At 37.7% G+C, this 24,126-nt stretch overlaps 1 protein-coding gene across 16 annotated transcripts in view; it reads right to left on the minus strand.

The window, feature by feature from the left end:
- MED12L (mediator complex subunit 12L) overlaps window positions 1-24,126 on the minus strand; it is a 336,247-nt gene that overhangs the window by 17,102 nt on the left and 295,019 nt on the right. For 15 of the 16 annotated variants that reach the window (XM_049629661.1, XM_049629655.1, XM_049629653.1 and 12 more), the window contains 5 exons: window positions 21,692-21,903; window positions 8,478-8,567; window positions 6,560-6,789; window positions 4,146-4,302; window positions 966-1,052 (listed from right to left, as the gene is read on the minus strand). In XM_049629661.1, coding sequence (XP_049485618.1) covers window positions 966-1,052; window positions 4,146-4,302; window positions 6,560-6,789; window positions 8,478-8,567; window positions 21,692-21,903 — 776 coding nt within the window. The remainder of the gene's footprint in view (window positions 1-965; window positions 1,053-4,145; window positions 4,303-6,559; window positions 6,790-8,477; window positions 8,568-21,691; window positions 21,904-24,126) is intronic. The other variant, XM_049629662.1, reaches the window with a different exon arrangement.

Here is a 24,126-nt window from a genome sequence, read left to right on the forward strand (position 1 = left end):
AGGCCGAGGCTTGTAAAATGCATCTGAGATGTCCTTTTCCAGTTGCCAATGCTCCCTTACCAGTTCTATTTGGACACTATCCGTCCTTTACCATCTAGCTCTACTGATCTTTGTCTACCACAAAAGTTGTGAAAGCAACCATCTCTTTGTAACCCTGTCCTGAAAAGAGTCTACACCAGGATTTCCAAGGGTTCACTAAGCCAGCTTATTTTAGATTGTACTTGCACAACTCATGTTACTCAGTTACCTTCAGAACAAGCATTTACTTTTACAGATATTTCCAATATGTAGCAAGTGATGTGACCATTGATGGTAGTGATAAAAATTCTTCTTTTTACAACATACTTATCTACGTAAACTGAAAAAAAAGAAGCAATTTAAAGAAAAAAAAATGCTTACGTAATAAAGCAGGGATATGGCATTTGTGAAAGTAAAGGGTGTTGTAATTATGGAAGTTCAGAAAACACTGATGCTATGCATTGGACATTTCATAATTTGACAAAGCTAAAGAAGTGAATTATGAGATTATGAATTACATGAAAATCTTATAGAAAATACCTGGCTGAAATCAGAGTTTCTTTATATCAGTAAAGATAATATTTCAGAAGGTACACTCCGTCTTTTTTGAAATTAAAGTAAAAACTCAAGATAACCTTGTAATAGATATACTAAATTATCATCTTAATACTGTTTAGAAAAAAAACTGCTGTCTCAACATAAATATTTTAGCCCATGGAAAAGTCTGAAAAAATTTACAAAGGAAAAATGGTGTGACTTACTGAACCCAGAATATTTATTTATACCTTTCTGGGAAAACAAACATACTATAATGATAAAGTTCTAGGGAACAATTCTAGGGTATATTCTGGCTACTTCAATTCTTAACAGTTTTATGGGACATGAAAAATGCAGCCTGCCTTTAAAGAAGAACCCCACATATTTGGTTCCACAACACTAGGCCTTACCAAAGGCTGCTGGGGCTGCATTGCTTGGAGACCAAGGGTCTGACTCTGGGGCTGCGGGGGCTGCTGGGGCTGGGGGTGCTGCTGCATCTGGAACGAAACAGGATTATACTTCAACAGAGGGGTTAATATATTCCGATCTCTTCTCTCCCCCTATATACCTTTTATCTAATTATCTTGTTGCGACAAAAATGATACACACCTTCCTCCTGCGTCTTTGTCTTAACAAACATCGTTCATTTTTCCAGGTCAAGACCTAAATTGGCTCTCCCCTGCAGCCTTCTTGGGTCAATACAACCCCAAGGATCTCTTCCTTCGGTAGAGATATACTGCCCTCTGCTGTCCAAGGACATCCTGCATACTTACTGTTTTGATGCCTTTCAGGTCATCGGCCTTTGCACATACTTTATCCTATCTCATACCAGCAGGTTAGACAAGGACTACTCAGTAATTACCTTTTTAGTCCCTATGACATCTGAACAAACTCTTGTAGTTTTGTTTTTGTTTTTGTTTTAAGAAAAATGTAGACCTCTCAAACAAAGGAAGACAGGAAGAGGAGGGGGGAGAAGAGTAATTCTTAAAGATTATAAATTTTTTTGGTGGGGGAGGGCCTGGGTGGCTCAGTGGGTTAAGTCATTTCAGCTCTGGTCATCTCATAATTCAGAAGTTGAAGCCTGGCACTGGGACTCTCTCTCCCTCTCTCTATTCCCCACCCCTGCACTCACTCTCAAAATAAATAAATACACTTAAAAAGAAAAAAGAAAAGAAAAAAGAGGTTTTTTTTTTTGAGAGAGAGGGTTCAAGTGAGCAAGGGGCAGAAAGAAAGAAGGAGAGAAAGAATCCTTCAAGGAGCAGGGAGGGAAGGAGAGAGAGAAAGCGGGGCTCATGCTCACTGAAGTGGGGCTAGAGCTCACCCAATGTGGAACTGGAACTTATGAACTGTAAGATCATGACCTGACCCCAAAAGACAGATGCTTTTAACTGACTGAGCCACCCAGGAGCCCAAGAAAAAAAAAATTTAAAGCAAGATGTTTATGTGAGATGTTCTGGCATAAGATACTAGCATAAAGACAAATTCTCTCAGTGACCAAGTTGGCTTAAATAAATGGCTCTTGGAAAACACTTCCAAGTCACGAAGAAACACAGACTAGGCATCCACTATGTGGGACACAGAGGAGAGGAAAATATTAATAGGTGGTTTGTCTTGGTGACTTTCAAAGTTTCCTCCATCCAGGCATTCATCATAATGATGACACTGCTGGACTTCTTTTCATCCTCTGCATTTCCAACTTGGTGTGCATACTATCTTCCAAATTATTTGTCTTCTTTAGGGCAAGGTAACAAATAGCTATTACCAGATGGTATTACCCACTAAGTGCCAATATTGGTTGATATGGAATCCTACCAGGGGGTCTGGGCAGCGTTGCTCCCAACTGGAACAATGCAAGTGGGACCAGGACTATGCTGATTATAATATAAAGCCAATTCTCCATTTGGCCCACTGTGAAATCTTTCAAGAAAAACCAACTTAACTTCATCATTATTAATTAGTTCCTTTACGGAGGTAGTCAGTCACCACAAACAAAGTATAATCATGATGCAAAAGTAAATCCCTTTTATCTCCAGGGAATGTGTGGTAAAGAAAACATTACCAGAAGGGCATACTATGCTAATTGGGATAAAAAAGCACATATTAACTAGTAAAGAAAGGCTTTGAAAATCTGCAGCCTTGAAAAGCAACGTAAGACAGGAAGTAGTAAATAATGTAATAACTTTCTTCAGTGATTTGGAAGTGAGAAATTTAAAGCCGAGGGAAATATAAAAATAAATATCCGTCCTATAAAGTTCTGAAAATATATCCTCAGAACCTGAGACAAAATTATATAAGAAAATATCACTATGACTGTTCATAATAATATTATCAAATGAAAGCTTTCCTTATAAGGAACCATGTTGGAGGCAACAACTGTATAGTAAGTGAGGCTGCCATTTGTAGGCCACACTCTCCCTAAACCAATTACCAACTGTTATCAATTTTGTGATACAACTTTTTCTTCACATTTGAACGGGTAAAAGTTGGGATGCAACTAACGGCATTGTATAACTAATGATATTTTAGAATTATAAAACCCATTTTTCGGGAGGATTCGTGTCAGCTTCTGCCTATCACTTGGGAGTACTGTCAACCAGAATTTTTTGGGTCACACTGAATTCAGACCTCAATCCCACTTGAACTTGTGGTTCAAATTCTCAGGGGAGACGTTTTTTTTCCCTCCAACCAGTGTCAAGGTTGAGACATGCGCATTACTTTACGGTCCCTTTCTGCACAAGTTTATTGAACTCATTCCAAGAGTATAGCTTTGGGTATCCCAGTTCTACTAGATTCCCTGTCTTTGGTGGTGTTTTTTCTTTCTTAATAACACACAAAATGTCAGTTGCATCTCAAGGTGAATTACTGATAAGAGTCCACCGCAGAGACTCATCAGATGATATCCAATCCAAAAACTTAGGACAAACTTGCTAATAATGAAGACAAATGGAACAGGTAAACATAAATAGCCTATAGTTCCTAGATGAGTAAGTTAGAAACAAGAATGTGTCAAGGGGAGGAACGCTTTATCTAAGGTACGTAAATATTTACATCAAATAAATGAAGGATAGCTCTCTGGATTCGACCAGAGACAGAATGAAATATCCCTCTCAAATATCCTAGCTATGTAACTCCAACTTCACAGCTTCATCAGACCAAAAGTGTCAGAGATAATTTTTTGGATTATAGACCCCTCTAGGAATCTGATGAAAGCTATGGACAGCTCAATTTTACGTGTTTTTTTCCCCCCCCAGCACATAAAAGAAAATCTGCCTTCAATCTGCATAGTCTGTAGTTAAACAGTGAGTGGGGAAGCTGACACACACTTTTAGGATAAAGGCAGCCAGTCACCCTCTCGTGAACCTTTGTGAAAGGGGAATGACATTCCGCAAAATGCACCCTCCTGCCCATAACCTGGTAAAGGCACTGACACAGGAAGATCCTTGCCGAGTTGTAACTACATCACACCGGTTTAGCTCCTAGTGTCAACTACACGGGGCTCCTTGGAACTTGGCGATTCAAGTCTCGGGGCCTCTTATTTCTTAAGACGGCCGAGGGCCCCTCACGCATTGCCCCCATTCCCAGCCGCAAACCTGGAGGAGTCTCTGCTGCTGTCGAACCTGCGGCTGTCTGGTTCTCATTGGGTCCTGAGGCAGGGGCACCGAGGGGAGGCTTGGATGCGTGGGAGTGAGCACTGCATCGATTCCTCCACCTACCAGAGGGCTCTGCTGAAGCGACTGATGATTTAGTCTGGTAAAAAAATAACACAACTTGGTCTCACACCTAGGCAAATGCTTCAATAAGTAACATTAATTGAGCATTTACTCTGGAGAAGTCAGAGTGGTGAGAATCTGAAATGTATTATTTCATTTACTCCCCACAGCAGCCCTTTGAGGTCAGTTTTATTATCCCCATTTTATTTATTTAAAACTTTTAACTGAAAGATAGTTGACGTTTATATTAGTACCACATATTCAACAATTCCATACATTATGAAATGCTCACCAGAATAAGTATAGCTACCATCTGTCACCAAAGTTATTACCATATTATTGACTATATTCCCTATGCTGTACTTTTTGTCTCTGTAACGTATAACTAGAAATCTGTACCTCTTAATACCCTTCATTTATTTTGCCCATCCTTCTGGCCTTTTCCCTCTGGCAACTACTGATTTGTTCTCTGTATTTATTAGTCTGTTTCTATTTTGTTTGTTTATTCATTGTTTTGTTTTTTAGATTCCACATGTAAGTGAAATCTTATGGTATTTGTCTTTCTCTGACTTCAATTAGCAATTATACTTTCTAGATCTACCCTGTTGTCACATATGGCAAGAATTTATTCTTTTTTATGGCTGAGTAATATTCCATTCTGTATACACACATTTTCTTTGTCCATTCATCTACTAATGGTCACTTAGATTGTTTCCATAGCTTAGCTATTGTGAAATGATGCTGCGATAAACATAGAGGTACATACATCTTTTTGAATTAATATTTCTGTTTTCTTTGGAATACCCAGAAATGAAATTACTGCATCATATGGTTTTTATTTTTTTTATTTATTTATTTTTTTTTTTTTGAGGAACCTTCATACGGTTTTTCATAGCAGCTGCACCAATTCACGTTCCCACCAACAGGGCACAAGACTTCCCTTTTCCTCCACATCCTTGCCAACACTTGTCATTTCTTGTCTTTTTCATACTAGTCATTCTCACTGGTGAGAGGTGATACCTCAACGGAAGGATTTCCATTTCATTATCCTCATTTTAAAAATGAGAAAATGGAGAGCTAAAGAAGTGATTTCCCAAAGTTATTCAGACAGTAAATAGCACAGGTAGGATTTAAACCCAGAACGGCTGCGCTCTGAAGTTCAAGTTCATAGGCAATACACTTCGCTGCCCCTTACTAGAAAAATAATAAATACAATGAATGTTTTTCCAAATTTATTTATTTGCCCAAATGTGCCACCATCAACCATGCCAACGTTCTAAGCACTAACTACTTGGTGTTGATGTGCAGCCACTGATTTTAAAACACGGAAGCTAAGCGGCTGTCTAGTATTAGTGCAGAATTTTGCATGAAAATTCTTTCAGATGAACACTATCCGACAGAACTTTCCACACTGCCTGAAATGCTCTACATCTGTGCTGTCCAATAAGATAGCGACTGGCCTCCTGGACCAGCTACATAATTTCTGGGTTTCAGTGTGAAACAGAAACACAAGGTTCCTTGATCAAAAACAAGTAGGATTTTCAAGAACGTGACAGGAGAGCATTCAACTAAGCCTGGGGGCCTTCTATAGCACAGCACACCATGTGACTGCACAGGTCACACACTTTCAGAGTTGGCTCTGCTTGGCGGCATGTGGCCACTGAACACTTCAAATGTGACAGGTGTGATGGAGAAATTAAACTTTTCATTTAACTTTGATTAGTCTAAACTTAAATAGCCATGCATGGCTGGTGGCTACCATGCATGATGTCTATGGGATCCAAGTACAGCAAGAATGGAGAAAGAGTCTTTCACCATCCTGTTTTGCCAACCATACCTGCAGCAGAAAAGGGTATGACAAGATAACAAAACTCTTACGGGCACCATGCACAACGAGTATTCCAATCACAGACTTTACAGCTCCAAAGTATCCCAGTCAGGCAATGCTAACAATCATCACCAATTTTTTCATAGTAAGATATTGTTAGCCAAACATCTGTTCAAAAGAGCAGAAACACTGGAGCTAACATATTAGCATTATCTAAACTATTACATCCATACTATGGCAGATGTGAGTCAAACCTCAGAGGCCTTGAATGAAATAAACAATATGGGGCACTGCTGATTTTGATCCTCTGTCTGGATGCTACTAAAAATGAGATGACACAATGCAAATTACATGCAAATATGCAAGCTCATAAAAACAATTATAAAGCGCCACGCCCTAGACAATGCATAACAAAGACAAGAATTTGAGTGTCTACTATTGAAATCATTATTTCTACATGTATCACCTCTGAGAGCTGGTCAAGGGCTGCAGGTACGGTGACGCCTGCTGCTGAACATAGCCACTGGGCTGCTGCTGCATCTGTCTGAGTCTTTCCATTAGCGCCGGGTTGGAATGTGTGGCCGGATAGGTCCTGGAGTTATAGCTAGGAGACAGGACCACGCCACCAGCCTGCTGCTGAGGGGTCTGCTGCAAAGGCATCTGCGTTCCATACATCGTATAGCCCTGGGGCATGGTCTGGAGGTGTGGGCACAAGGAGTAAAATTAATGTTTCAGTAAGCACCACCTTTGCTATCACTGAGTCATAGGGGGCAAAAACAAACCCAGAAGGAGCTCACTGAAAGCCACTGTTCTCTAAAGCTCTTATAACTCAACATATGAGGAGGACTACTCTGGAAGCAAGAGGCTAGCAAGAAAGCTATAGAATAAACTAGGTGGATAATGATTCACCAGAAATTTCAATTAAAAATAAAAATGAATCCTCATTTGGGTTAAGAGATCAGTTTTACAATCAGTTGCTTGTTTTGAGGGAAAGAAGGATATATTTCTTTATAGAAATTATCAGGCAAGCATCCAAACCTGAAGTGCACAGATGACATCAATGTTCAACAGATCCCAAGCATAATTAATTTCATTTCCAAAATTAGAAAGAAAAGCTATCCGTGTCCAATGTACATTAAAATTATAGAGTACGCTTTCCTGATATGGGACTATACCTCCTTGGGAGCTGATGAATTTGCCTGTAGTGACTAACCAGTTACCAAAACAAACAAACAAACAAACAAACAAACAAAACCCAAAAAACCCCAGACCAACCAATACCTTAACCAGAGAGTAAGGGTATAACTGGGGAATATTCGATATCCTCTAGACCTGGATGGGCTACACCCTTTTTTCAGCATTCTACCAATACTCTGAATATTTAATTTTTCTATTCAATATTACTATATGAGTGTTTATATCTTAACACCTAATGTAAATAAAAAATGTAATAAGGTTCTGCTGGGTGACTACAATTCATAGAATGGAATGCTGATTTAAGAAGAAACCTGCTCTTCAATCCTCAAAGAACCACATTCTAGGGTAGTTTCACGGCTCTGACTCGGAAGACACAGTAATGACTAATCAACTTCCAACTGACAGGATGCAAGGATCTGGCTGTGGGGCTCGGCACGTCTGAGAGCCAATCTCAGATTGCCTTTCATCTGTGGGCATAGTGTGACATGTTAGCCCCACGAGCTGTCTTGCCAACATCCCCGGGCTCCTAATTATGAAAGGGACAAAGTAAAAGTATACAGAAGCAGAAACAACAAAATTACTAGGAAAAAAAATAGCTCAAGAGTTGCATTATATTAAGGCAAGTCCATCATTTGTTGAGTGGCTACCATGGATCTGGTGCTGTGCTGGTTCCACAGGTTCTTAAATTCTCACAATGCTCATCTCTATTTGACAAAGAAGGAAACCAAGACAGAATAACATGCACAATGTTACATAGCTAGAAAGGTGTCAGGAATTGTGCCAAGGTCTAATTCCAAGGCCAATTACCTTCTCGCTCTACCATGATTCTCTGCAAACCTATCTTTCAATAGGATAAATTCAATCATGAATTACATCAGTATTTATTATAAAGTAAAATAAGTACTCTGGGACTGTTAAGCATTTCAACACCTACCATCATCGTTAACAGAGTGATTAGATTTTTAAATCAAGAACTCTTTAAAATGTTTTATGCTCTTCAAATCATTCAGTCCGAAGGTTTGTTCATCACTGGTGCTGCATTTTTTTAAGATGTCAACTCCAATCTATAAGCAGAAGTACTACCTTCTAAACCCCGTAAGGGAGCTGATATCCTATTCACTTGGTTTCCCACTTCAAATAAACAACATTAAAAATCCCAGCGGCATCTACAAGGCAAATGTGGGTACCTGTGCTTGCTGCAGCCCTGGATACTGGGGGAGCTGAGGGGAGGGCCGTGCTTGTGCAGCAAAGAGAGCAGCCTGGTCCCCTGGTGGGCCCTGGAAAACAAAGCCAAAGCAAACTCTTGATCATAACAGCAAGAACTTGATTTGCACTCCTGGCTAAGAACCCCAATAACCCATGACACCAAATCTTATTAGATGACTACAGAATTTGGAGTTTTCCAAACAGCATTAAATAGAACTTTTTATATGTGTGTAGAGACTATTAAACTTATCATTTCTGCCAAAAACTATAGATGTCCCAACAATAATACATACATTAAATACAAGCCAAAATAATCAACAGTCTACTTATCAGAGAGGCTCTGAAACAGCTCTGCTGTACACCCCAGGATACAAATGCCACTTTAGAGTGAAAGACATGAGGCTGTGTGAAATCTGAAAGCATGGAGTTGTACCATTCTGTGCCCATAAAAAAAGAGAATACGAGGTACAAATTTCATTGCTTTTTAATGAAGGTTCTTCACGGTGACCTACCAATTGTCTATTTAACCATGTGGTCAAGAGATGAATTTGCATCTCCTATGACTAATCATCAATTAGAATAACTATCAATAAAAATTCACAATACATGAACTGCAAATGTAACTCTGACAATAATAAAATAAAACCAATTAACATCTGCTCACCAGTCTTAATTTAATACATGTTTTGCCCTTTGAAAAATAAATCTAAGAGCCACTGTATATGTTTTATGTTATGGTGTCAGAAGCTATTTCATGGAAGCTTGCAGTAATCATCATGGAAAGAGGTCTAGCTTCCAACCATCCCTAGATTTTTACAGCACTTACTAATTACACAGAATGGGGTTTATTCCAAAATATTTTACTCTTGTCTTATAGATGTCCGCATTTTTCAAAAGTGTTAAATTATAGTTATATAAAGCCATTTAATGTGCTTGGAAAGTAGTGTAGATTTTTCTAGCAGGCAGAAAGCGACAAGCATTTAGCTTTAGCGGGTGAACACCAACAATTATTGGACATCTATTCTATGCCAGAGACTGGACTTCTTGTTCTCACCCCCATTTTCTCACAATAAATCTGCAGGGAAGAGAGTATTGTCCTCACTTATCATCTTCAGATAGAAGAAGCCAGGCTCAACGAGCTTAAGCAGCTTAGCAAGCTCATTGAGCTAGAACTGGCAGAGCTATTATCTGAACGCAGGTGAGTCTGATCCCTAAGGCCAGGGCTCTTTCTGTTAGGACAAGATGTCTCCATATGCAATATTAAAAATGGAAATATTTAAATCCTCGCTTGGTACTTATTCTTTACGGATATATAGCCTTTAAAACTCACTCCAACAACAACAAAAAAACAAGAGATCTATAAAGACTTCTTACTGAAATGCTGAAACGAAATCCATATATTATTTAGTAAAATCCTTTCTCGGTTCCTCATATAAAATCACTGGAGGGCATTTACGAAACTTCAGCCTTTCCTAAGGTGACTATCCACCCATATATGGACCAAATACAAAATTTCTGAGAGTGCGTATAATAGCTTCAACGAGAATCTACATTTCCAGAATAGGGTACCATGAAGATATCCTCAGGCTTTAGCTGGTTAATCTAAGTGCAACTGTGTCTATATTTACTCTATATGTACTTGAATCTAAGGAAAATATCCCAAACTCCCTCTATGAAAACTCATTCCATGGCAGTGTGACCATCCAGGCCCTACCACTATTCCCCTCCCAGACTATTTGAAAGGTTTTTGATTTTTCAAACACTATGCCTAGAAGTCATTAAATCAACCACTTCCTTAAACGCTACTCCTTAAATCAGTGCTCCCGGAGAGTGTCGTACAAAGTCCCTGCAAGATACAATTTTGCTTCTTTGTGGGGGACAAATATTTTCATATTATCATTTTTACAGAAGGGGGAAAAATAAGTTACTTATATGTTTGAGTTAAAGTCATGATATCCAAAAGTGGTCTACAATTCCCACATCCTGCTTTGGTTTAAAAGGAAACAAGATGTGATCTGTATATGACGGCTACATGCAGATACATAAAGATGTTCTCAAATTCTTCATTCTTCCTTTGCTTAGTGAAGAACCCTATGAAATGAACTATGACTTACATGTGGAGAAACCTAGAATACTAATAAGGTAAATATCTGAGTTACCGTGCAACACTTTTATTGACAAGTTACAGTTGCAATCATGGACATTAAAGAAATATGAATTTAAAACTATTCTACATAAAAAGAAAAATCACAAAATTAACATTCAAGGAAAACCACTAACTTCTGAAGAAGAGAAAGGGATAAGAAATTTCAGAGACAGGTTTTACACTGTAAAATTCATGCATTCTTTGTTAATCATTTTTTGCCTAAAGGGAAACTATTTATTTATGGACATACTGTATACCTCCTACCTCCAATTTTTCCCCAACTTAAGTACAGTAGGTAATAATTGAGATACACAATATCATTCCTGGGAAAATCAAACACTCTGAGTTGGCCACCAGTCCCCATGTGCATAGCTGTATCATGTTTCCTTGAATGAAAAATATCCCATTCTCTCCCACCGAACTAAAATGCCCTATTTTTGTTTTTCCCGAGAATAATGCTAGAAACATTATGTCAAACATTCTGTCAATTTGTAGAAATAGTTGAATTTGTTGAATAAAGAATGAATAAGGAAAGTTCTTCAGTAATTTGAAAGACTTTACAAATGCTAACCAAGGGCCATAATGTGGGAATAAGCAAGGATACTAAAGACGAAGATTTAGTAAGTTTCTTAAAGTTGGCAGGGGTAGTTTTGCTGCATCAAATCAAGAACAGACTATGTATTGTATCATCCAAACAAGGACAGCAAGGACAAGAGGTACAGAGTGGAACCATGCTTGGCAAATCAGGAAATATGGTCACCTTAGTTACACGTAATCCATTTATTTATCTGTTATTTTCTGAAAACTTTCTAAGATTTATTTTTAAGCAGTTTCTAGCATGGTGTCTGGCATATAGTAACAGCTCAATAAATACTATTGAGAAAATCTAAGACTCAATTTAGTTTATCTGTTAACAAAGAGTTCTAGAAGTAAACTGGGATTTATATTTCAGCATATATTAGCTTACCAAGTCCTTTCCAATTGCCCCATATTTTTTAGCACAATCTTTTATTTCGAAAATTCAGTTTTAATTATTAGCATCTATCATTCTAATGATTACTTCTTGTTACCTGCATCAATATCTGAAAATTAGCTCCATTTCTCCCTCTTGATTTATTCTGCCTAACTTAAACAATCAAAGGTAACATTAACTTCATATTTTTGCAAAGGATAATTCAAGAGGCTGGTTTTTGACCAAATATTTGTGCCTAGCCAGCTGCCATTTGCCTTTGAGCACATTACTGGAAGAGAAAATAAGACATGTTTGTGCCCCTGTTCAAGCCCCCATGGCTCAGATACCCAACTTACATGTGCTAAAGGAATAAACCACAATTAACTGGGAAGTTCTGATAATCACATACACTCAACTCTACATTGCTCTCTGAGAAAAATTCCTACGTGTGTTCTCTCAAGTTCATTTCTATGCATTTTGCTTCATGCTTGCTTCTACAGAAGAAATGTAAATCCAACGCATTTTACAAAAAAAAACAAAAAAAAACCCCACTTTCTAAAAGATTCTTAAAAAGCTGTGTTATTCAATAGTAACTAATTTTCCTGGCCTTTATAAGAACAACTCTCTCTTCCTGCTTTATTTGTAACTAGACAAGAGAAGTATCTGAACTCAAAGAGGTGTTGACTCAAAGTCCTTTCACATAATTTGAAATAATTTGCATAACTTGAAATAAATGCATCCAGTAACTTTAAAGTTCTTGGTAAATCATCATTTTCATTCTTCTGGGTCTTGTTCTCTTCATTTAGCAATTACTCCCCCTTAGTCAACTGAACAAATGTGAAGACCTCTTTCCGAAAGAGTTGGTTAATCCTACAATAGGCAGACAGTAAGCATTACAATCAGCAGCATCTCAGGAGCAGGGACTTTTCTATGCACTCAGTTCACTAGCAATGATTTGAAATCCCTACTTAGTAACTTTTCAAGGGTGTTTCAGTGTCTCAGAGAGACAAGGTGTACCTGAAAAACCACAGCCAGATTTTGTGACTTTCTGATAATGCTGATTGAAGGATAATAAGTCAGTGGGTAATGTTTTATGAGTCACCTAGCAAAAAGGGTTTTATTTGTTACTACTAGTTTGGAAGGTACTGAGTAATGGTGCCCAAGGCTAAAACAACACATGGTGTGAACCAGAAATTATGGTCATAACATCACACTGGTGTATTTTGATTACAGACAATAGACACAGAGAAAATTCTATAATTACAAGAGGTCCAGTTGACCAGTTATGCTTGAATCTTTTATAACGCTTTCATATAAAATTAAAGTTGGTTGGGAATCAACTAACAGTAACATTAATGGCTGGAACAAACTGAATCATTCTAAAATAAACACCTCACACAATAATGAACTTTTACAATATATTCTATTAATATGCCCATAAATGATGAATATATGATTGGTTTAGTATATACGTTCATGACATTCTTAACCCTGGAGAATATTAAAGGAAAATAAGAATGGTGAAAAGGACAGCACAGATACATATACACATTTCCATTATTTTGGATGAAAGCATAGAACCTGTTGACTTTAATACTTGACAAATATTTGGTGTCAAAAAAAAGTAAAATCAACGATTGATGCAAATTTTCTTTTATCCAAATTACATTATCATCTGAACAAAATGCCCAACAGCAAACATAAGCTATCTCCAAAATATTTTTAATTTGATAAAGTTTAATTCAAGTTTTTTCAATAAAAACCTCACCTGTTCTCTGTATACCACAAAGCGTCAAGAAAAATTGACAGAAAAATTGATTCTTTTCAGAAATCTCCAAACTTTGCTGAATAGCTATGAAAGAAATTGCCTATATAACAAGTATTTAATAACCTAAATATTTTCAGAGTTTGAATATGCATTACAGACATTTTCACCAACGTATAGAAAATGTTACCCATTAAAATTGGCAGTGAAACAAGTTGACTTACATTCACATCTGAGATGTGTGCTCTTTTTTATTCTAATGCTTCTTGGGTTTATGTTGTGGGTTGGCTACCTGATACAGAAACCTATAAGTAATTTAATGCAAAACATGCATTCTTAGCTAGCCCAGGCAAAGCAGCAGAGGTGAATGTCTTATGACATGCATGCACAAGACCTGTGCTTGAAAAAACACCTTCTCCGTACCGGAAAGAAAATAGAGATGATGCGTTCTGTTGAGAATTTCAGAATAGCCAGTGGGTGGGATGTGATGAGAAGGGTATGTTTCATAACCACAGTTTTCATTATCTTGCACTGGCCTATGAATCAGCATGCCATGCATTCCTCTGCTAATGATGTGAATTACCACAAAGGGAAGCAAGAGCTCAGGAAAAGATGCGTTCAAAACTGTAACTGAGATGAAGGTGCACGAACTGGTCTATGTTCCCAAGCCCAGGTCATGAATGTCCATTGGTGTCTAAACCGTACACATAAATGATGAAAATCATGAGGCAATCAAAGGAGAAAACTTTCAGAAATAAATCCCATTAAATCAAACAGGGCCGATGCATTCATGATTCTGTGTTACAGTCTCAAACATAAACCAAGTGAATAACAGTGAAATGAAGACTATAACTTTTACCAACTATAGAGGAATAACCCACTTCTCGCTTTGATGTTCAAAGAGTAATGCTACAAAAGTTTACTTAAAAAAAAAAAAAAAAAAGAAAAAGAAAAAGGAATGACAGCGGGGGTGTTACCATTATGTTGTCAAAGTCTTCCAGAAGGGAGACAGCAGAGTTACAGAAGTCCTACAGAAAGGGGACAGCAAGAAAACGGCAGACAATACAGATAAGATTTTTTTTAGCCTAGCGATGTGGGCAGCCACAATACATATGTAACAGTTCATTTTAAAACAATGTTTCAGGGAGTCAAGACTTAAAAACCCAGGCCCTGCAGAGGCTTTATTAATTCATACACCAAACACTGTACTATAGACTGGACATAAATGGTAATATTCATATAATGGAAGAGCACAACCCAGAGGTTAAATGCAGACATAAAAGAAGCAGAGGAGCTATCAGACAGACACTTACGGTAACTAAGGGATGTTGGAACTCCACTGTGAGCAAAAGGGGTGCCAGAAGCCTTCCTGGCCTATAGTCAGTGGGAAAGCTCAGAACACGTGGGGCACATTAAACGCAAAAAACATTAAGTGAACAAGTCAGTGGGGTCATACATTGTTGGAGGATGAAATTAGCTCCATCCTCAGGAAGTACAAATGAAAACTGGGCATTATGTCAATCACTCATTCAATCGACCAAATCAGACAACAAATATTTACAGGGCCACCAGTGTTTACAAAGGAAGAGGGAATCTGGTTTAGAAAAACATATGATTTGTTTCCCCAAAAACAATGGGGAAAATTCCTATTTCTCAGGAAAATAATTCACTCGTTTAACCACTTTTATAAACGGAGTACAAGTGACATTTGTCTAAGATGTTAAACATTTTCTGCCCACTGAGTTTTAGAGATAGAGATAAGGCAAAGGATTACCAACCCTAATAGGAAAAAGTATTTTATTATACTAAGGACTAAAAACTATAGGAAAAATTCTTATAGGAAGTATCTCTTCTCACTATTTTAGGCATAGGTATATAATTCATGGCAACTGTACATTTGTATTTGGATCCAACGACCATTCTATTAATCGTCCACTCTCATCACCCCCTAATCTTGTCTCCTCTCTCCTAATAATCAAGCTGTGTACACTATTTTCTAAACTATAGGGACCCAATCATAATTTCAGCAAATAAAATGCACATCTTCCTCATCATTCAAAAAAAAAAAAAAAAAACGGAGAAATGCCAGATACTAATAACCAAAGCACCCACTTCCCTGGACGTGGTCGTTTTCCATCCAAGGAACAAAATAATAGGGCTCGGGACATATTTACTAGTTCAGGGGTTTTCTCTGAAGTTCATTTTTGCCAGTGAGATGTGTTTAAATTATCCACTCTAGGAGAATGCATTAAAGGTAATTACTACAACTAACAATGTGTTCCAATAAGGCTATTCTGCCTACCTTTAGCAAATAAGAATAAAAGTATTGTGAAATGCGCTTATATTATCAGGAAAATTACAGAAGGGAAACCTTGACTAGCTAATACAGTTAAAAAAAAAAAGATGGCTAAATTCACAGATAATTGGGATATACAAATTTAAATGTCATAATATGGTACTGTTTCACCTGCTCTGAATGAGAAAGTTACAATCTGACAACATCAAGGGTTGGGGGGAGATATGAAGAAAGAAGAAAACTCATTTATAACTGAGGAGAATCATCACCACGTTGGAAATCGAACAAGCATTTCCACTTGGAAGCACATACCCTAGCTCTCTCCGTATGTGCAGAAGAAACGTAAAATATGTAACATAATAGGGGCGCCTGGTTGGCTCTGCGGTTAAGCGTCCGGCTTCATCTCAGGGCATATGATCTCAGGGTCCGTGAGTTGGAGCCCCGCATCAGGCTCTGTGGTGACAGCTCTGAGCCTGGAGCCTGCTTCAGATTGTGTCTCCCTCTCTCTCTGCCCCTCCCCCGCTCTCGCTCTGTCTCCACTCTCTCAAAAATAAATAAAGATTAAAAAAAAATTTTTTTAAATGTAACATAATGGTAATATAGCATTAGCAGTAAGGAAAAAATTGAAAATAACTTAAATGATCATCAACAGGGGAATGGACAAATATTAGATCAATATCCATAATGGACTAGCATCAAGCAAGACAAATGAATAAAACTACATGTGACAAGCAGATATTCAAAACTTTAAAGATATTCAAAAATTTAAAAAGTTTTAAAACAATACAATAATATATGTGTGAAACCATCATATTAAGTTTCAATTCCGAAAGTAATATATGTTTATGTTGATGGTTGCAAAAATATACAGAAACATAAAAACATTCATGAGAAAGAAAAACACTAAATTTACGATAGTGATTACCTCTTTATAGGAAAAAAGGGAAACGAGAGTACACATACTGTTTTATTTTTATTTTCTTAGATGATCTAGACCAAATATGGGCGGAATTTTTCAGGATTATTCAGTAAAGCTAGGTAGTAAATCCATCAGTGTTTGTTATATTTTCTATTCTTGTATGTTTGAAATACACCACTAGAGAGGGAGGGAAGGAGAGAATAAAGGAAGGACTCAGAAATTCCAAGGTGATGCCACATCCCTAGGGTAGGAGATCAATTACCATATAAAGGGTGGTCATTCAACTTAAATGGGTTTCATCCATCCAAGAGGCAAGTTTTCAGGGTGTTACAAATTCACTTTTGCCAGGGAGCTCACTGCTCTGGGAGGCTCTGACTCAGTCATTGTTCTTTTAGTAAGTGATCTAATTCCTTCATTTAGATACACATTGATGGCACCTGCCCTGTGGTTAATAATGTAATGTTCTTAAAGTAACCACTAGCTCTAACTGGGCACACCATTTCTGTCCTCTGTCAGAAATCTTCCTCTTCAATGTCATCAATATCCATATGATTATCTGTAGCCTATCACCAATTGCCTTCTTCCAAATTTGTCTCAGCCAATTTAAACTACATATATTGTCTTTCTTTAAATAAAGACAATTAATAAAGAAAGCTACATATATTGTCTTCCTTAAAATAAGTTGGCTGGTGTTGATTATTACAAAGAACAACAAAGGGGTTTTGTGCACTAAAACGGGGAAATTAGGATAAAGCTATACCACAAATCAAGGCAAACAATTAAGTCCTTTTCATCGATCAAAACTTAAGGATGCCCTCCAAAAGCCCCTTCCCTAGAAGATTGATACAGTGGGGGTGAGGAAAGCAAGTTCCTCCTGTCAGAAGAAAAATATTGGCTCTAAAAAAGAGACTGGAAAACAATTTAAGCAGCATTTTGCATTATTTTCACCAATATTTTAGATTTTGTGATGCTTCCCATAGGATATGTAGAAAATATAACAGCGATATTTTTAACACTACAGTTGGAATTATCCCCTCGAAAGTTTGTATTACAAAATTAGACAGTAAAAATATACCACTTTAAGAAACCAAAATGGCTGTGTGGAAAAGTAAACAACATTCCTTCTTACTGGCCTCTTCCATGGGCAGCCACTGAGCACCAGTCTTATTAGGGACAATTAATATGATGATACAAGTAAAGCATTGGATGTGCTCTTAATTCTCTTTTCATCTGTTTTTAGGAAAATAAAGATTTTTATGTGATAGAGATGTCCTTTGAAATAATACATCCATAAAATGATACTAACAAAACAGCAACAACAAGTATGACAGCTAACATTTTTTGAGCACTTACTATGAGCCGGCCACTGTTGTAAAGGGCTGTTACATGTATTAAAACATTAATTTCACAAGAACTCTGTAACATAAATACTGCATTGGCTCCACTGTATAGATGAGGCTCTGAGGCACAAAAGGGCAACATAATCACGGCACTGAGTCCCATTTAGATAAGGGACATCAAGTAAGGGATGGGAAGCAGATCACTTTTACTTTCCTGGATGAAGACTAACTAAAAACAATGAAAGCAAGTTTCCTTGCCAACATATCTTTATGCATACTGATAGGTAGTAAAGCTCTAAGAAAATACACTCAATTACAACCATTACATCAGATAATGTAATGTGATTAAAAAGACTTAACAATATCCATGCTATTTAAGCATTTGTTTTCTGGACACTATACCAATGTCTTAATACGTTCTTTAGGAAATATAAGAATGATCCATAACAGAAACTTCCATGACCAACTGAGGCTGATATTCAGTTTCTGCAGTGGACACAGAGTTAATTTATAATGGAACTGAAGTTTTCTTGTGCACCATCTAAGGCTGGATGACTCCTATACATATCACCTTGTTTCCATTAAGATGGGAAGAGGCAAAGAGGGTTCCATAAGGTATGAGACATATCCAGAAGCCAGGAATTTACATCCTGTCATGCCCCAGCTAGGTTTTCAGAAGAACCATAGTAGAGATCACTGCTGGAAGCAGATTCTGGAAGCACTAGAAGGATGGCTGAGAGGAGTTTGTGGATAAAAATCAGACTGCTAAGGATTAAGGCTACTAGGAAGCTCTAGGATCCTGGAAATAGTTTCCCAAAACACACATTCGTCTGATAAGCCTTTCATAAATTTCTACCCTCTGCTCACTACCATGTAAACATGATACAGAGTATAAGACCTGATGTCTGAAATTCTCCAACATGTTTGTTACACTTAAGTTAATGGATTCCCAGAATTACAGAATTGCTAAGGATAAGAAGATCAATGATTTCTATTTCACGAGAGAAAAAGATATCACAAGTGCTTATGTAGCTAGAGAGAATCACATTATGTGTAGGCATTTAACTGGGTCCTGGCCAAAATGAGAATGAACATTTCTCCATCATTTCTTATCACGAAGGACGTAAGTGAGTACTTATTAGAAAAACAACTGCATCCAGAACCATATATTAAAAGAATTTATCAACATCACAAATATTCCAAATCATTCTGCTCTTATTCTAGTTTTTTAAGGATTACCACAGAATTTTTTTCTGCCACAATACCAGATTTAACTAGAATCCAGGTATATTAATAGTTTGTACATGAGAGGAGAGGAACTAACATTTCCTCAGGACTGCCTAGGTACAGGCACTCTGACAAATGCTATGTATAATCTCACTGACTTTGTGTAGGACCATTCAACCATACCACTGCACCATGCATGTACGTCTCTTCCTTAAAAAAAATGTTATCTCCCCTCAAATATCTAACACTTGAAGAATGGTAAAACAAAAAGGGTAACAGGAAGGGCGGGTGGCTTAGTCGGTTAAGTGTCTGACTTCGGCTCAGGTCATGATCTTACGATTTGTGGGTTTGACCCAACGTTGGGCTCTCTGCTATCAGCACAGAGCCTGCTTTGGATCTTCTGTCTCCCTGTCTATTCCTTTCTCCCCCTCAAAAATAAACAATCATTAAGAAATATAAAAAATAATAATAATAAAAGAGTAACAAGAAAAAGAAAAAAAGGGGAAAAAAGGAGTTAGCAAAAAGAGTCAGAAAAAGAGGAGTGCCTGGGTGGCTCAGTTGGATAAGTGTCCGACTCGATTTCGGCTCAGGTCATGATCTCACGGTTTATGAGTCAAGCCCCGCATCAGGCTCTGTGCTGACAGTGTGGAGCCTGCTTTGAATTCTCTGTCTCCCTTTCTCTCCACCCTTCCCTGACTCATGCTCTCACTGTCTCTCTCTCTCTCCATAAAAAGAAACAAACAAAAAGGAGACATAAAAAAATAAACTTATTGGAAGGCAAGTTTTACTTAGTTGTAAATTAAATTAAAAGGAAACTGAATTCATGCTGTGGGGATGGTTACTCAATGTACAGCAAGTTTTTTGTATAATCTTGACAAGGACTTAAAACAATACTGTAATTATTTTTGTTCATCCCCAAGAATAGCTAAAATCCTACTGAGGTTTTTAATGGCTTACGTTTTAAAATTGCTGCTTATTTAAGCAAAATAACTGTTTCTTGATATCCAATCCTCATCATTTCTGTGTAAGAAGCAACTCAGGCCCCTTACCTGACACCCAGGGAGTCTGAGCAGTTGCTAGAGGTCTAAGAGAGACAAGCATGCAGTGACTGGGCTTTGCATCCCCATACAATTGAACTAGTTTCCTCTTTCCTGTCCTTCTTATAATATAGGTAAAAACAAAATGATTTTTAAGAATGTATAACTAACCCTCCCACCCTCAAACCCCCAAATCACTAAGTGGATGGACTGACTGCAAAAATGTCCTAAGTTATATAAGGGACACATGCCTAGAAAGTTATCCAAAATACAAAGAATATTTGTAGAAGCATTAAAATTTCTTGCTTATCTGAAAGTTTTATGGTTTCTTTTAAAGCAGGATACACATGCAGATTGGCTACTTCCTTTGAGGTTCAAGAAAGTACCTAAATCACAGCGTTGTTGTGGGATATTGTGGGATCTAAGATAACTAACACATTTAAAGGGCTTAGAAATGTTTTGGCAAATAGTAAGTGCTCTACTGGTGTTAGCTGCTATTATCATCATCACTAATATTTTTTAGCAAAAATGCAAAGTACAAAAAGTATGTAGAAACTGGATTAAAAAAAAAAGTCCCAGGGGCGCCTGGGTGGCTCAGTCGGTTAAGCGTCCGACTTCAGCTCAGGTCACGATCTCACAGTCTGTGAGTTCGAGCCCTGCGTCGGGCTCTGGGCTGATGGCTCAGAGCCTGGAGCCTGCTTCCGATTCTGTGTCTCCCTCTCTCTCTGCCCCTCCCCCATTCATGCTCTCTCTCTGTCTCAAAAATAAAAAAATAAACATTAAAAAAAAAAAAAAAGTCCCAATCTCACCTCCTTTTCTATTTTATTTATTTGTACAGACGTGTGGGCTTCATGAGCCAATACTATGCTGTGTATGATGGCCACCATTGTCTTGTTAAACAATCACTGTCATCTCAAAAGTTAAAGACAATTGAGTTAGAAGGCATAAAAACAGCAATATAAATTCAAGAATGAAATTGAAGGTATCTATACACTGACTATTATTTGTACTATATTCTTTGCTATAGGTCTTACTATTAAGCACATACTGAACATAGAATCTATGCAGGGAACTACAGGGAGAAACCTAAGAACCATAAGGATTTTAGAGATACAACTTCAGGGTAATAAATCTACTAAAAATACATGAAAGTAAAGCTCGAAGGAGTACAGAATATGGTGCTAATTATAGGGAAAGAGGGCTCAGCGACGGTCACTACAAGGATGAAAAACCTGCTGCTTCTAAGTGACTAGAAAGTCATCAGCCCTTGTTTTTGTTCTAAAGGCATACTTTTAATGAACTTAAGATATTTCCAAAGTTCTCATCTGATCAGTGATAATAGCAAAATACACGGGAGGAAAAGTATTTACAAGCCTGGAGGAGAGGCAAGCCTGTGCTCATATACGATTTCGGGGATACACAGGCAGGAGGGATATGCCACATACCCCACACTCATCCCCAACTAGAGGCGCTACCAAAACACAGAGGACTCCATTGCTGGATCTGGACAAACCTGCTGGAAAGGTCGAGCCTGGGCTTGCCGGAGAAGCCGCTGCTGCTGCTGCTGCTGCAGAAGCTTCATCTGTATCAGCTGCTGCTGCGATGTGATGGCGTGGAGGGGCGGCGGCTGCATCATGGCCCCCGAGCGCCGCTGCAGCATGTTGGACAGAGCTTGTTTGGTATTCGTTGGGACGAAGGAGCCCGTGGGGTCCAATCTAGAACCACCTACCAAAGCAACCAGAAAGAAGGGCTCTCTGTGCATGTTAATACAACACTTCTTCCTTGTTTTATCAAAACACAGGAACCTTACCTTCTAAGCCTTTGTGAGCAAATGGAAAATAAGGCCCGCCTCACCCCACATAAATATTAAAGGTCTGTGGAGAACTGCACAATTTCCAAATGATGGGGAGGAGTGATGTAGGAGTGAATTATAGTATTTCAGTGACTTCACAGAAGCCCCACTTCAGTTGATAACCTGAAATCCCTGAAACAGACTCAAGGGTGTAATTTTGGAACCATGTGGGTTTTAAACCCTGCAAGGCCTTCAGGAACACATTACCTGCATAAAATGTACTGACTTCATGGTATATTTTGCCAGGTGTCCTAAGTCAGTCATAGAAACTCTTTTGTAATCTTAAATAAATTTAAAGCTCATGATATTTAACTTTTGTGACCACAGCAAAATGAAAATGCCCCTTTTGTAGAAGAGACGCAAGAAATACTTTGAAAACTTGAAAGGCTTGGAAACTTCAAATACCATGACTCAAAGACAAAACACATCTTTTTTGAAGGACAGAAATCAAACAAGAAATGTTATTTGTAGTGATCCTTGAGAAACCAAAGGAAATCCTCAACATATTTGCATATATAATTTGTCAAATGCCTTTAAGAGTTTGGGAAAAAAATTGTCAACATTTGCTGGCTTCAAACTAGGTGCCAATCCTTCATTTACCAGATTTTATATACTTTAATATATGTGTAAGAAAACCTCTATATAAATATCTCACAAAAGATGTGTTCTTTTTCTTTTAAACAAGGTATATGGTGAAAAACACATTTTAAAGTTGTTCACTTGAAAAACCCACATTCTTTTAAAGACACAAACCCACAGCCAGCAACATGGTTTATGAAGTCATTCAGCAGCATTTGAAGAACATTTGGAAAAAAGAGGAAAGTCAACTCAGGTAACATACGGCAAGGTAAATTTTATTGAAGAACTGGAACTATACTAATACGTTAAAACTTAATGAGCTCATTTTACAGATAAAGGAAACTCTAAGGACCAGACTACATTTCACATTGTTTGAATTTTCCTAACTTTCCTATAATTTTGTACCTTTGAGCCAACTAAGGAAATAAAGTAACTATCCCTGAAGCCGTCTGCATATTCCTAATTACTTTTCTCACCTTCTTTCTCTCACCAAATGTTATTCTGAATATGGTGTTTAATATTCCCAAACATTTCCTTATGACTTTACCAAACTGGCATGTATACATGACAAAGAGAGACAAATTGTAGAAGGGCGAGTGGCTGGGTATATGTCTACACGTGTATACTGAGGGGGCATAATTCTTTGCATTTTAACTATATACTAATGAAAAGCATACTGTACATACTCTTCTGTAACTTCATAGGACTCATATTTTAAAAAAATCACACATATAAAATCCCTATGTATCTTCATTTTCCTTAATATTTTTTCTTACACATCCTTAAAACTCACCTAATACCTAAGGTTCCTTAACTTATAAACCCTGCTTATAGTATTCTAGGGAAAGAGTATATGTCATTATAAAACAGTGAACCTTTAATTCATACAGCCCTGGTGTTTAAAAATGCTACAAATTCACAAGAACCTTAGAACTGAAAATATAAAGTTCAAAAGAGAGAACATGCATTATTTTCCACATTTATTATTGTCTAGTTCGCTCTTTGTGGTCTACATTCTCTCAAGAACCAATTTTTTTTTTTAATTTTTTTTTTTTTTTTTTAACATTTATTTATTTTTGAGACAGAGAGAGACAGAGCATGAACGGGGGAGGGTCAGAGAGAGGGAGACAGAATCTGAAACAGGCTCCAGGCTCTGAGCTGTCAGCACAGAGCCCGATGCGGGGCTCGAACTCACAGATTGTGATATCATGACCTGAGCCAAAGTCGGCCGCTTAACCGACTGAGCCACCCAGGCGCCCCTCAAGAACCAATTTTTAAGAGCTTACTAAAAGCCAGAGGCTGCTTTAAGTTCTGAGGAGAATACAGTAAACTTAACAGAAAAAATGCCTGCCCTACCAGAGCTTACATTCTGAAAAGGGCAGATAATAAACCAGTAAGCAAGTAAAATATATAGTGTATAACCAAATGCTAATGCCACGGGGAAATAGAAAGCAGAGGGAAACAGGGTTCAGGGAAGGGCTGTGGCTTACCATTTAAAACAGAGCGGTCACACAGCC

The sequence above is a fragment of the Panthera uncia genome, chromosome C2 (assembly GCF_023721935.1).
Source record: "Panthera uncia isolate 11264 chromosome C2, Puncia_PCG_1.0, whole genome shotgun sequence".
NCBI classification, from domain to species: domain Eukaryota; kingdom Metazoa; phylum Chordata; class Mammalia; order Carnivora; family Felidae; genus Panthera; species Panthera uncia.